Source organism: Euprymna scolopes, chromosome 11, assembly GCF_053919585.1.
Source record: "Euprymna scolopes isolate OS-2025 chromosome 11, ASM5391958v1, whole genome shotgun sequence".
Taxonomy (NCBI): domain Eukaryota; kingdom Metazoa; phylum Mollusca; class Cephalopoda; order Sepiida; family Sepiolidae; genus Euprymna; species Euprymna scolopes.
Window position 1 is genome coordinate 79,331,991 of NC_136492.1, and position 13,077 is coordinate 79,345,067.

Here is a 13,077-nt window from a genome sequence, read left to right on the forward strand (position 1 = left end):
ACGCATATATCATAGGGACAGTGCTTCATAAAGAATAAGGTAAACAATTAAACGGTAACTTGATTTACTTGACATATATATATATATGACTCCAAAGAGCTTTGTCACATGCTTGAAAACAAAATTTTATCACTTTTAACAGTTTTAGGCCAATCTTTTAGCTGTCAGAAGTGGCATGGCAGTTTGGTGGCCCTCCTCATGAATAAAATCTTCTTGATATGATTTCTGCACATAGCTGAGGTCTGGTAGGCGGGAAAAGTCCAAACCACATCACTTTTTTTTTTAATAACTTTGCTGATGGATTGGTTAATATTAAGTTTCTTGCTGATATCCATATTTCTTAGTCTATCTCAGAAATGTTCTTTTAAGGATGGTTCTTAAACATATTTACTTTCAAAGATATTGAGCTTCTATTCATGCTCTACCGGTATAGTCTGTTTTCACTTGCATATATATTCAACTTTTCATGGGTCAGTTTTTTTAAATATCAGGATCAACATACCAATCAAAAACATTATCTGGTCGGTTAATTTATTTGATGGCTGTTGTCTTTGTCTTCCTTGAATGAAATCTGCTTGATATGATTTTTTTTTTTTTACATAACTGGAGTCTAGTAGCCAAGAAACATGTCCAAAGAACATTAATCTCTTTTTTTCCCAATAACATTGATGGATCTGTTAATAGTAAACCTTATGCTGACATATGCATTTCTTAGTTTATCTCAAAAAGTTATTCCAAGGATAGTTCTTTCTCATCCCACTCTGGACATTGTTTCCACATCAGTTGAAACCATGATCTTTTGGACTTTCTATTATTCTGACCAACTATGAAAACATTTAACACGGAAGAGTAAACAAGAACCCCCAGCCCGGGAGCCCACCATCAAAATGGGCTGCTCCTCTAGAAAATAACTGCAAAAGTTTTAGATGGGGCACACCGCCTAGAAACAAACATCATAGATGCTACACCCCCAACGGAAGAATTTAAAGGAGCAGCTCTCCAAGAAGATCGCTCTTCAAAACATGAGAAAGAGAGAGCATATCACCTGGATCTCAAAGTCAATTAAGAGGCAGCCTTCCCAAAAGATTTTGAAGATGGAGATGCTCCCCAAAAGGGGAGCAAATCTGGAAATAAAGCAGGCAGAATGCCAAACACAAAACACGGCCCCCAAAAAGTAAACGCCACTATCTGGAGCTTGCCAAAGGTGGAAGGTAGACCAAAATAAGCCCCAATAAAAAGGTTGGACCACACAAACGACATATTGATCAAACCATCAGAAGAGTTTGTGTGGGCGAGGACCGCAGAAAAAAAAAACTGTTCCTGGAGGAACACAAAGACCTCTATTTAACAAGTAATGCATTGAAGGTGGTGTACTTCAGCTGGTGTGGGTGCTTGGGAGGTGATAGCAGGCAGGGTTTTGTCCCTGTTCTCTTCAGATCGTGGAGAGAATCGCCTCTTAAGTCTCGAAAAAGAAGACATGGCAGAGATTTTGAAAAAATTAAACATTCTGGCCATATACATCTGCCAGAAGAGCTATGCCATGCGGGATATCCACCTCCCCACCAAAGATGAAGCATAACAACTCTCCTGGAAAGAACTGAGGATTGGGAGAGTAAAGTTGCAATCTGAGTACAAAAGAAGGAGGATCCGAGTCCACATATACAACGTCCCAGTTGAGCTGAATGCAGAATAGCAGGCGTTCTTCAACCAGTTCAAAGACATGGACCAAAGTCCCGAAGCAGACTCCATATGTCTGAATTCTGAATACACAGTGGCTATGAAGTTGAATTTCAACTTCATGGCCACTAAACTTGAAGAGGGAAGGCTTCCAAGCAATTTCAGTCATGCTGACACACATAAAATAGAATATGATGGTGATCATGTAGGGTTACCATCCATACTGTTTGTTTTGCCAGAAAAAAGACCACATGGCCAAAAACTGTCCAAAAAAGCCAACACCTGAATGACCAGCACCTCAGGCTGCCCCAACCTCAGTGGCAGTGCAAGCTGCAGCCACTCCTTCAGATTCAGCACCAACACCAGCCCCAAAATCAACAAAACTTTGGGGAAAGGCTAAGGAGGAGTGGAGCAAAGTGATGGGCCAGAAATGGAAGAGCGTAACCCCTTCTGCCACAACCCCATCAACTGATCAACGACAACAGCAGCAGCAACAAAAACTGCAGCAGCAGCAACAAAAACTGCAGCAGCAGCAACACTACCAACAACAACAACAGCAAACAGACAAGGCCTCCATACCACCAAGTCAGCAAAGGACAAAAAGAAAATCGAAAAAAATCGAAGGGTCCCAGTTTTGGTCCATCCGAGTATATGAAAGTTTGAAACTTTTTCCCTAAATGTCAGTGGTATCATACACTGAAGCCAGGACACAAGAGTGCTGATGATTATGAGCATGGCGCAGAGCATTGGTGTCTTTCGCTAGCAAACTTTGGAACCGGGTGCAACACTGAATAAAATAGGATCATGTCTTTGTTCTTGACTTGACTAATTTAAATGTGAGGGGCTTGAAGTCTGCAAGCCAGATGGCACAAGTCCAAAGAGGCCTCTTGTTCCTGGAAGTAGATGTGGTTAAGATCCAGGAGACATACTTCGTTTCATCTAGGGATGCCCAGGTGCTGGTCAGAAACTTTGACGACTTTCCAGCATATGGGGATCCTCAGGATAAGGGTGTCTTCTTGCTTGTTGAATATATCCTGTCAGCAATAGTCAATGTTCATAAGGGAGCATGGCTTAAGAGAGGGTCTCCTTTTATTGGGATCTTCATGCTTTTTTTGTGTTCAAAATGTATAATTTTAATGGGAGATTGGAATGCCATCCTTGATCCCAAGATAGACAAGGTCGGGTGGAGGAAGGTAGAGGAATGGAGAGGTATGAAACCGGCCTGGCTAGATGCGATTTGGTCAACAGGTTTTGTACCAAACACTCGGAGCAAAAGATATTGACATGGACAAATCATGCGCCTCCCTATGTGAATACTTATTTGAATAGGATGTTAGTTAGAAGAGGCGAAGTAGACTTCCTATCATGTTCTACATTTACTTGGCTAGACCAATTGGACCATTAGCCTGTTTGAAGTTAGGAAACAGGCCTAAACTAGCAGGTTACTGGAAGTTGATTACTGCTTTGTTGGCAATACAAGATTGCAGAACAGCTAGTGTTATTTATCTAGAGAAATTTAGTGAGGGAAGTTACTGGGAGTAAGTGATGGTTTAGGACGAAAACAAAAGTTAAGAGATTTCTCCGTCAAATATGCCCAGTGCCTCACTCTAGGCCAAGGAGAAGAAGCAGACATTAGAGAAACTAACCAAGGCGGTGACGAAGGGGGGTACTGTTAGCATAGAACTAACTAAAGAGAACATTTGGCGTGAAGCTAGCAAGCATTATGAGGACCAAGTAGTTAGAGTTAGGCCAAGTTTCAAATGAAGCCATGAACTGAGATGCAAACGAGCGTAAGGAAGTCTCTAAGCTTGGCTCAGATAAATACATCATCAAAGTCAAGCACTTGGATGGACATACCTTAGAATCAACTCAGGAAATCTGCAATTCGCTTCACTCAACTGTCCAAGCCCCTAGTACAGGAGTTTGACAACTATTTTGCCAACTCTCCCTACCTCAAGGTGGCTGGAGTGGCTGATTGTGAAGGTAGTATTGCAGAGCATGAGGTTTTGACTGTGCTGAAGGAGGTTGGCTGCAACAAATTGCCAGGACTTGATGGTCTTCCTTATGAACCGTATTTAAGGCTGTCTCACCTGTTATTCTGACAGATGCATTCCATCATTAGTTTGACAAGGGTTCCATTCCTGGTCAAATCTCTAAAGGAGTGATCACATTGTTGAAGAAGCGGAACAACCATAGTAAGGAAGAATTAAATGATTACAGGCCCATAACGACCTGACCTCCCTCAGTTAATATGAAACACAAAGAAGACTGTAGTGCCCACACACTTACAATCCATCAGTTAACTTTCCACAGAACAAGGATTCTCATTGACAATTTTCTCATGCATCGGAGAGCCCGTCCTTGACCCCCTCCCCACCCAGGTCAAAATTCTAGCCTAAACAATCCGCTAGATATCTCCAAATAATCACCTTTACAGTTCATTGTTTCATAAATTCGACTTTGTTTTTTCCGTTACAAAAAAAATGTATTTCACATTGATGACATCGCCATCCCTCTAACTGGCAGGGTTATCTGCTTTTCTTCCCGGACCTGCCGTTAAAATAAAAAAGGTCCTAATTCCTCTTTCGCTGGCCCTTTTTTGGGGCAGTTTTTAACCATAGCGCTAATTTAGCTGTCACCCCTCTTTCCACATTAATCCCTTTCCACTATAGTTGGTTGGGTCACATACTGCTAAACATAGAGTTAAAGATTTTGGCCAAGATCCTAGTGAATCGGTTGCAGGGTGTTGTCAGAGAGTTGATCGAACCCGAGCAAAACTATGCTGTGAAAGAGAGATAGATTCAAAGGAAGGGATAAAAGACAATCTTGAAGTCACGCTGATCAATTTGGATCAGTCCAAAGCTTTCAATAGGGTAGACCATTGCTTCTTGGCATCAACTTTAGAGACCGCTAGCTTTAAACAAAACTTTCGCAAATGGATCTCTGTTCTGTACCGCACACCAACGGAAATCGTGCAAGTCAATGGAAAGCGCCCGTAATCCTTTGCTATCTCCCAGTTGGTATGTCAGGGTTGTTCGCTGTCACCCCTGCTCTGCATCCTAGCATTGGAGCCGCTACTTTGTAAGCTAAAGAGTGGAGAGGCAAGTCCGGTCCTGCACGGAATCACATTGTCTGATGGATCATAAGCCAAGGTCTCCACATTTGCTGATGACATCACCGTTTTTGTGTTGTGCTTCCAAGACGTTGAGGTTGTGACAGAGGCACTTACATGCTACGAAACAATCACAGGGACCAAAATCAATTACAACAAGTCAGTCAGCCTGCAGTTGGGTACCTGAAGTGATGTCACCACCCTTTCGGCTTCTTTCAGCTGGATCGATAGCCTGGTTCAAATTATTGGTGTGTTGTTCGGACCAGGTCTCCAATTGGAGAGGAATTGATTGGAGGTACAGTCAAAGGCCGAAGCATTGATTAACTCTTGGCTTTGAAGAAAACTCTCTTTAAAGGATAGAGCAGAAGCGTGTACCATTTACGTCTTTCCACTCATCCTCTACCTATTGGCTGTACTTCCCATGCCTGCGACAAACCTCAAGGCTCTCAAGAGGCTCCTGTCCTCATTTCTCTGAGACAGGAAGAGGCATTGGGTTCACAGACAGGTTTGTATTTAACGTCCGTGTGAGGGAGGCTTAGGGATACTCAACTTAGCATGCCTCTGAGACTGGCCTTCTTAAGTCAAACCTTAACAGAAGAATCTGCATTGAACCACACAGTCAATGGTGCTTTTTCCAACCTCATCCTCGATCACTCAGTCCAGAATAGACGTAGGCTGAAGGGCGGCACTCAGTTCTTCAGAGAGTGCTAAGCAGCGCTGAAAAAGCTTCTTCAGTCCAGTGATCTTTCATGGCTTTCCAGAAGCGAACTAGTAAAGGGGGCTGCTGATGACCTGCTCTATAGGTGCCTGGGATGGTCAAAGGAGAAGATCTGCTTTGAATAATTGGGTGCCAAGTTTGAGTCATTTACACAATTCCAAGTTTTTGCTCACCTGGCGACTACTGGCCTGAGGCGCATTGTTCCTCAATGTCCTGTAACACAGTTCCAAAATAGTGAAGGCACCTGATTGTCGCTGTTGTGGTCCATTCCAAAGCAAAAAGATCAAGCATGCTTTCTTTGAATACCTCAAACTCCAACAGTAATTGGTAAACATTAATCAGAAGGGACTTTTCCAGAACATTCATTGTTGAGCCCAAATATCAGCAGTTATGGTATTGTAAACAAACACAGTAAGAACTTGATGAATTAAATATTTTTGACAAGACAAGATAAACAAAGTTTCAGAATATTCGCCGAATCGTTTGTTGCTGATTTGCAACAATTTTGTTGTTGTTGTTGTTGTTGTTTATGCAATTACCATAAACAGTAATTTAAAAAATTATTGAATGTGAACGAATTAAAATAAATTTCGACATGACGATTAAGTAGTTAACTGTTTTTAGTTGAAATTAAATTTTTCCTTTTTAGTTATTATTTCGACCAAGCACCAACATAATTAAATAATACACACAAATAGACAATAACAAAAATTTAATCACTAAGTTTTCTACTTTTCGTTTCAGAGACTCTAGTTTAATTATGTGTAGTTCCTATTTACAATGCCTCCCCACCGAACAGAGTTAGACACCAGGGTCGTTTTTTAATGTGGAGAAAAGGAACAAAAATAAAAATTGTCTCAGTCGTGAAGGACTTCTCCTGCAATGACAGAGAACAAGAAATTGAAGTGCAGCATCCGAAGAACAGATACTACACTTTGATCTTGTTTATATATTTTATTGCTTTTAAAAGTTTTGAAAATACAATTAAGTAAAAAACAAAAGATTTTTAAACAACAAAATTAGGCACAAGGCCCTACAAGAAATTGGGGATGGGAAGGGTTCAGGGTCTTTGTGACTAAAGTGATTAAAAGTAATAAATGTAGACTTTGGAGTCTTACTCTTGACTGGCAACATTTACCAAAATACCTCATTCACTCTATGGATCTTATCTAACTAATAAATCCCCAGCGTTTAAGAATCAAAAACATATTTACAATTTATAAACAGTTGTCTGTGTGTTTGTGTATGCATTTTTTTTTTTTTAATTTTGTGTGTGTGTGTGTGTGTGTGAAAAAATAAAATTCAATTTCATTAGAAAATAAAAAGTTTTTGAATTAAGAGAAAGATTGTTCGTGGAGTGGGGAAAACTAATCAAAAGTGTTCATATCAAAAACAAAAAATAAATCCTACTGGGTTGTTAGTGAGACCCCCCCCCCCTGTACTAATCTAAGTGACTAGACCCCCCCCTCCCACTGTTTTTTTCCGGGGGGGGGGGACCGAAAACAAGCAGGGCGATCCCTAATGGGGATTGGGGAAAATACCTTAATGGAAGTGGGAGAAAACAAAGCAACGGGTGGAGAGGGTTGGAAGGTAACCTCTGAGTAGGGGAGTGACCGGTGGGGGGGGGGTGTTGAAAAAACAAGGATGTGGCACAAAGAGGATGGGGAGACTCAGAGGTTCTCTAGTACCAAAAAATAAAATAAGGAACAGGATCCCATTTGTACCACCAGTCAAGAGTCTTCTTAAAATGACTTAACTAGAACCTAAGTGGGATGGGTTCCGAAGGGCCCAGCACCACCCGTGCCATGCTTAAGGAGGGAACATGTATTGAAACTTGGCTCCTCGACGGATGCACGGACTAGTGCTGTGCACCCACCTCTTGTCAAATTCCACTCTAGGCAACCTCCTCCAATTGCATCTGATCTTTACTTTAAGCAAATGTTTAAAGTAAACGATCAGATCCCGATGCAGAACAAATGTCCCTTCGCGGACCAACTTGAGGCGTGTGATCCAAATCACGATGCGCGCTACTGCCAGGATCGCCAGGAAAACCATTCTTTCTTCCCTGGGGAACGGCGGCTCCATGTTGTACACAAAATAACCTTCGTTGAGATCGAGCGGACACTCGGCATCGATGCGAGCCGTTACCTCTCCGACGTACTCCAATAAGGGCTGGATTCGGCTGCAACTAAAAAACGCGTGCCCGATCGTTTCGGGCTCGCATTCATCACAGCGCGAACAGAAGCCCCACGTATGTTCTTTATACCGGCAGAGTTCGTCGAGAAGGGGCAGCGCATTTCGGACCAGTCACCAGGTGAGAGAAAATTCTGAGTTGTTCAGAATCTCCCGTCCCGGCAGCCAACTCCAATGAGAACGGACAACCTCCATCGACCATTCCATCCGCCTACAAAGTGGATCCTTCGCAGTCCCCTCCACTAGCTCCCGATAAAGTTTCTTTCTTGGCTGATCAAGGACACTGGTCCCTGGCAAAGCACTAAGAGCGGTCCGGCATTTGGAGAAGAACTTAGACTCCCCCCTCGGTCTACAACGACCTTCTACCGAGGGGTTGGGTTTGAAATTGGGAAACGAGTTCTCAACCAAGGAGCGTCTTCTTCAAGCGAACGACCCAGGAAAGCCAATCTCTCAGCATTTCTATGACACAAGAGACTGGGCTGACCCAGGCCTCCCTTGCTCGGACTCTGGACACAGACCTCTCTGCAGACATAATGCTTACCATCGTTCCACAATAGTGAATCGAGGCGCCCTTGCAAGTGGGTTAGTTGTTCTGCAGGGAGAGAAAGTACAGACAATCGATAAAGGTACACTTTCATCTTGTCCCAAAGGCCAAGTTTTAATTATGTGTAGTTAACTGTTGTCGTAACCAGATTTTACCGAACCAATAGGGGCACAGCAATAGTATCGTTTTCTCCAACGAAGACTTGTTTTTTATATTTTTTTGTTTTTCATTTCTATTGTGTATGGTAAAACTTGTCGAGAGCATTTTGTTTTGAGGTTGTTATGAAAATGGAGCGGAAATTTAAATTTCGTTCCACTATAATTTTTTTTTTTTTTTTAATAGCACATGCACCAACAAAATAGAAAACTCGCCGTTTACATTCGAAATATCAACTTTTATAGGTTTTGGGTATGCTGACAAGGTTGGAGATGTTTATTCCAAAAGCCATTCTTAACATGGGAAGGTGGGAGTGTCTATTCCGAAAGCCGTTCTTAATATGGGAGGTTGGGGGTCTATTCCGAAAGATATTAACATGGAGAAGTTAGGGTATTTATTCCGAAAGCCGCTCTTAACATACGGAGGTTGGGGGGGGGTATTCCGAAAGTCGTTGTCAGCATACCGGAAAATCGGGTTTTTATTACTGTACACATAGATTCGAAAAAGTTGTCAAAAAACAAATATATAACAAATAAATGTTATCAAAGGCAGGATAAGTTACTTTTCTACCCAACTGGATATATTTTTCGTGTTTTTATTCAATGTAACATGCTTATTCAGCTCGAAAAGCATACAGTGTTTACCGATGTAATACATCGGCAATGTATTGGAAAATTCAAAATGGCGCCCGACACTCTCTTTAACACGGTAAGTTCAGGAAAAGATGTTATAAATAATAAACGAGACAAAATACTATTAAAAAAACACCGAATATATGTCAACTTATGTCACGGTAACATATAATGAGCGAATTTCTAACAGTATTTTGTCTAGTTTATTATTTATAACATCTTTTCCTGAACTTACGTGTTAAAGACAGTGTCGGACGCCATTTTGAATTTTTGTAATACATCGGTAAACACTGCATATTTTTCGAGCTGAATAAGCATGTTACATTGAATAAAAACAAAAGAAAATATATCCAGTTTGGTAGAAAAGTAACTTATCTTGCCTTTGATGATATTTATTTGTTATATATTTGTTTTTTGACAACTTTTTCGAATCTATGTGTACAGTAATACAAACCCATAAAGTACAATTGTTGATTTTTATTCTTTCGATTACTTTCGATTGTATTGGTGCATTCGCAATTTGAAATTAAAAGATTAACACGGAAATTTAAATTTCCGTTCCATTTTCAAAACAACCCCAAAACAGAGCGCTCTCGGCAAGTTTTACCCTTAACTCTAAACTATCCAAAGTTTTCGGTTTAGTTTATTAAAAGTCTACTTCGGTTCAAATTCTGTAGAGGCACCTATTTTTGTTCTGAAACTTTTTAAACAAACGAAATTGTTTGGGTTTTAGGTCCACCTCCACAATTTCTTTTAAAATGACGACTTTCAGCAGTTTTCGACTATGCTGAATAAGAAAATCTCATTAAAATTTTGCAGAAAAAAGTAGTTTTCGAAATATAAAGACCTGTATTCTGCAGTGTGATTCACTGGCGGTCATGTTTGTATGCGCGTGCAATAAACAAATAGGTCCCCACCTCCACAATTTTCTTTAAAAATGTTAAAAACGGCTTTCGGAATAAACACCGCCAGCCTCCCCAGGTTAAAAAATTGTGGCGGTGGACCTTATGAAAAAATTTACCAAGTTTTTTTGGTATTATTATACAAACACCGTGACAGCGTTAGGGTTAGGGTTAGGATTAGGGTTAGGGTTAGGGTTAGGTTTAGGGTTAGGGTTAGGGTTAGGTTTAGGGTTAGGGTTAGGGTTAGGGGTAGGGTTAATTCGCTGTCACGGTGTTTGTATAGTTTTACCGTTTTTTTTTCTCCCAATAAAGTTTAGGTTAAAATAAAAAATATTTCAAATTCTTTATTCAAGATTTTTAACGTTGAGTGACTTCCTTTCAAAAATGTTTTATAGAACAGAACATTGCTTGCTAGATTGTTGTTTATTTTAAAGATCTTTGTTCAACTGAAAACTTACTGCAACAATAATAATTATAAGAAGAATAAAATTATAAGTTTGTGGATTTAACACCCTTCTCTGAATTAGCCCTCTCCGCAACTCTCAAAGATGATATTTTATTTTTTTAGGCGATTACTTGTGAACACCCTGAAAAACTTCGCTAAAAGAAGAAAATAAACAAGCAAAAAGTTATAAGAAATCAAGAAAAGTAAAATTATTTTAGAATTAAAAGTGGGGGATCAGTTTCGTGATCTCCCATTTCCTGAACAGTCTAACTTTTTAGGGCAGTTAACTAAATTTTTTACCACTAAACCTAAGTCCGTGTTGCAAAGTCGTAAACCCATACGTCATTAGATAAAAAATAGAGCCCCCCCCCTCAAAAAAGAAATACACACAGAGAATTTATCTCCCATAGTAAAAAAATACATACACACCCACAAATTTTAACTGCCCTAAAACACTAAAATGGTTCCGAAATGGGAGATCATTTTACATTGAATTTATATGCGAAACTGATCCCCACTCTAAAATAATAGTATAATAATTTTTTTTTTTTCGCGAAGTTGTCTTCGCGTAAACGCCTAAAAAGTAGTATTTTTTCTTTTTTTTTTTTTTTTTTTTTTGGTAGGAGTGTTTTAGCAGAGTGTGTTAATCTACAATAATATCATAATAAAAATAATAACAACAAAGAAGATTAAAAGAAAGAAAAAGAGAACTCACTAAGCAGATATTCTTCGGCTGTTTGTCGTTCGAGATTAAAATGATAAAAGGCGACATTTCGGTCAGCATCTTTCAAAAATATTCTATGTTTATCCAATAATTCATCTATGTTTTTTGATATTTTCATGTCTTGTAAACTAAAAATGTGCTCGTTTGGTAGATTAGCATAAATTGGGGAATTATCCATGTTGAATGTTTTGCTTTAGTAAAAAAGTTTGGATACTTTTTAGTTTGAGGAAACTATTCAACAATTTGTTGAAGCCATCATCATCATCAACAAGTAGAAAAAGTTGATAACGGTGTCGAGTTAAAATTAGTCCCGTTCATAATTAAGTTCGTTCAAATAAGTTTCCGTAAAAAGAAAGGAAGAACTTGTTACTAGACTATATTTAGACTTTTGGTGTTTGTCTAGATTGGTGATCTTTTGAACCAACACATTTCAGGTGAAAACATTATTACGTGCTTACGTGTAATGTCGAAATTAGTATAAACTCTAATAATTATGAAACAAGATCCAGTAAAAAAAAAAGAGTACTTACAGTTTAATTTAATTCCCCGCCAAAACTGGGGGTGGGGTGGGGGGGTCAGTACTTTTTGACGGACCGTCTTTTTAAAAATCTACCAAAAGTCAGGTAATTATCCGATCAATACGAAATTTTCAGCGATTATTAAGAGAAGAATGAACTTTATAACGGTGTACTTATTTTTCATAAACGATATTTATATATATATATATATATATATATATATATATATATATATATATATATATATATATATATATATATTGCTTACAACCCCCCCTTGTTTTGAAGTGGGAACAAATATGCTTAAAATAATCATCTGAAACTGAACAAAACATATTGTGTTGTTGTAAGGGACAGAATTATAAATTAAAAAAAAAAAAAAATTGTTTGCATACCTTATTTTGACGTCTGAATATCAGAACTTCGATTGTGTTTAATTATCCCGCTTTTGAGTTTTGAAGTGTGAAATTCGGTGAATATGTTAAGTAAAATAATTAATTTAAGTTAAGCAAAACAAAAAAAAAATTTTTTTAATATTTATACGAAAAAAGCCATTTTAAAATCTTTGATAAATAAATTAACAATTTTTTTTTTAGCGAGCCGAATAATGCATGACCATTATTAAACAGGGCATGCTTTGATGAATCGATACAAAAAAAAATTCGATGAATATTGTGCCCTTTGTGTTAAAAATAGCATCATTTTTTCGATCCCGTTTGAAAACGTTTGCCGCCTTTTGACTACGGTGAACCAAACGCGCTAAAATAATTTTTTTTATTCTGCTTTAAATTGCCCCCCCCCCCCAATTTTGGGGAGTCTGACCCCCACACATACACATTAAAAACCAAACTCATACAAATGGTCACCCATCTCGTACTGGCCAGCCTTAGCTTAATAATACATTGAAATTTTTGTCACTGAAAAATAAGTTTGTTTTGGCCTGTTTGGTCTTCCATAGTTTGCTTTTTATCAAATGCAAAAGTAAACAGTGTCGATCTAGACTCTAGATCGACGCGAAGTAACTGGTTGCCTATATGAATAAGTGGAATTATTCGAAATCCATGTACTTATATTATAATATTTTTGCATATTCTCTTAGAAAATCATCCTAAATCTTAGTTAAGCAACAAATAAATAAATTAATTATTTCAAAATTCTTTTTTTATGAATATTTATGTACATTTTTTGTGCAAGACAAAAAATGTCAATTGTTAACTTTTTGGGAAAATTTAACATTTAAAATTTAATTAAAAATAGTAGAAAAAGGTTTACATTATTCTGTTTTCTATATGATAAAATTCAGGGTTTTATTTTTATGGAAAAAAAAGTTACTCAGAAATAATGGATTTTAATAAATGTAATTTCGTTTTAAAAAACAACAACAACTTGATTTTTCGGCCATTTTTGGCGGTGCCTAAGTTTAATCAAGACATTAAAAAAATGAAAATATTGAAAA

General features: G+C 38.4%; 1 protein-coding gene across 1 annotated transcript in view; it reads right to left on the minus strand.

Moving 5' to 3' along the window:
* LOC145287936 (tyrosine-protein kinase HTK16-like) overlaps nucleotides 1-11,410 on the minus strand; it is a 119,219-nt gene extending 107,809 nt beyond the window's left edge. The window contains exon 1 of the mRNA XM_080135889.1: nucleotides 11,095-11,410. Within this exon, the coding sequence (XP_079992015.1) occupies nucleotides 11,095-11,281 (187 nt within the window). The 5' untranslated portion in view covers nucleotides 11,282-11,410. The remainder of the gene's footprint in view (nucleotides 1-11,094) is intronic.
* Nucleotides 11,411-13,077: the final 1,667 nt, after the last annotated feature.